This window comes from Austrofundulus limnaeus, unplaced genomic scaffold (genome assembly GCF_001266775.1).
Source record: "Austrofundulus limnaeus strain Quisiro unplaced genomic scaffold, Austrofundulus_limnaeus-1.0 Scaffold131, whole genome shotgun sequence".
NCBI lineage: Eukaryota > Metazoa > Chordata > Actinopteri > Cyprinodontiformes > Rivulidae > Austrofundulus > Austrofundulus limnaeus.
In genome coordinates, this window is record NW_013952533.1 from 1,062,089 (window position 1) to 1,063,734 (window position 1,646).

The 1,646-nt window shown below is 42.3% G+C and overlaps 1 protein-coding gene across 1 annotated transcript in view; it reads left to right on the top strand.

Annotated features, from left to right (window-relative positions):
• The window catches only part of mrps11 (mitochondrial ribosomal protein S11), a 6,753-nt gene that overhangs the window by 2,450 nt on the left and 2,657 nt on the right, over positions 1-1,646 (top strand). Inside the window, exons 4-5 of the mRNA XM_014015566.1 lie at positions 573-702; positions 1,344-1,409. Of these exons, the coding sequence (XP_013871020.1) occupies positions 573-702; positions 1,344-1,409 (196 nt within the window). The remainder of the gene's footprint in view (positions 1-572; positions 703-1,343; positions 1,410-1,646) is intronic.

Here is a 1,646-nt window from a genome sequence, read left to right on the forward strand (position 1 = left end):
GGCCCAATTTTTGGTCTGTGGCAGCAAAGGGAGTACCCAGAGAAAACCCATGTAAAAGGATGCTGGACAGGATATGATCCTGCGACCTTCTCACACCAAGCTCTACCAACTGCACCATCATTCTATAACATTTATTCTTGCTCTATTTAAATTCARTCAATAAAGTTTTGTAGGTGCAGGTATGTGTGGAGGAGGGAGCCTGGTTTGGGAACCACATTTCTGCTTTATACAGATGATGTGGTTCTGTTGGCGTCTTCAGGCCAAGACCTTCAGAGTAATCTGAARTGGCTGGGATGGGAGTCGGTACCTCTTAAAGTCCGACGTCATTTGGGTGAAAAGCCCYCKYCGGGTCGTGGAGGAGTTTTAAGTATCCGGGTGTCTTGTTCRTGAGTGATGCTAGGATGGAGTGGGAGAACAAGAAGTGATGTGCAGGAAGCAAGCTTACATAATATTACAAAGCCAACTCTAATGTCTAGTTGCACATGGCAACACAAGTAGCTGACAGTGAAATGTGACAAAGTGCTCTTGTTCTGTGAGAARGTGATCTTTTAAACAACTCTGTCCTATTCCAGCACACACATCATGCTAACAGACTGCGCGGGTCAGTATATTGAGAGGACATCCTGCGGCAGAGAGGGCTTCAAGAACATTAAGAAGTCGACGCCCATCGCTGCTCAGACTGCAGGCATCTCCATCGCCACTGTGAGTTATCTCCTCTCGTGCTACTAAATGCGCCCTCCGCTCGGGAACTGCAGTGCTTTTTACTGTRTAATCTGTGCGAGTCCACAGTGTCTGTAGCCATCAAGAACTCCTCATTATCCCTGCGAAATGTTCTCACAAGTAAATTAGTGAGGACTTCACAGCACGTGCAGCTTCACCACTCTCAGTAGCGCTGCTTAATTCATGAATATTAAATGCCTGTGGTAAATGAACTGCTTTCTCCGGGCCGAGTGGAGCAGTCAGCATTAAAAAGCTCATTCGGACTTGGCATTAGTCTGATTTATCACAGCTGCAGGCCAACTGAGCTAACRTATTTCTTCCTGCTGTAAAGACAGTGAAGAAATACACTTTTTACCAAAATGTTACGAAGTACATTTAGACAGAATATTTTGATCTGTTGTTATATTTGGGCACAAATGAAAAATGGAAATGTTTTAGGGGAACTCTTATCAGGAAAGAATTTTAAAATAAATTCAAGTCAGCTTCTTTATCACTTTAATCTCTTTTATAGACAGGGTGTAGCTGTAGCTCATTGTTGTGCTTATTTGAATCCTGTTGGATCTTTCAGAAACCCACTCGGTGTTGCATTAAACAAATAATAATTTTTCTTTTTGTTCAAACAGAAAGCCACAGAAAAGGGAGTCAAGTTTGTTCGTGTTGTAGTCAAAGGTCTTGGTCAAGGACGCCTGGTGAGCTGTTTTATTTTGTTTCCTTTTCTTTGTTACTTTACTTCTATAAGTACTTCTTTTTTTTATTTCATGTAGTTTTGCAGCAAATTCGTCCCGTATATTTAGGGTGTTTGTTTGAACTGAAGTGTGAGGACTTGAAAATATAAAATAAACAGAAAATGTAGATTTTCTGGCGGCACGGTGGCTCAGTTGGTAGAGCTGATGCCTCTCAGCAAGAAGGTCACCGGTTCAAATCCC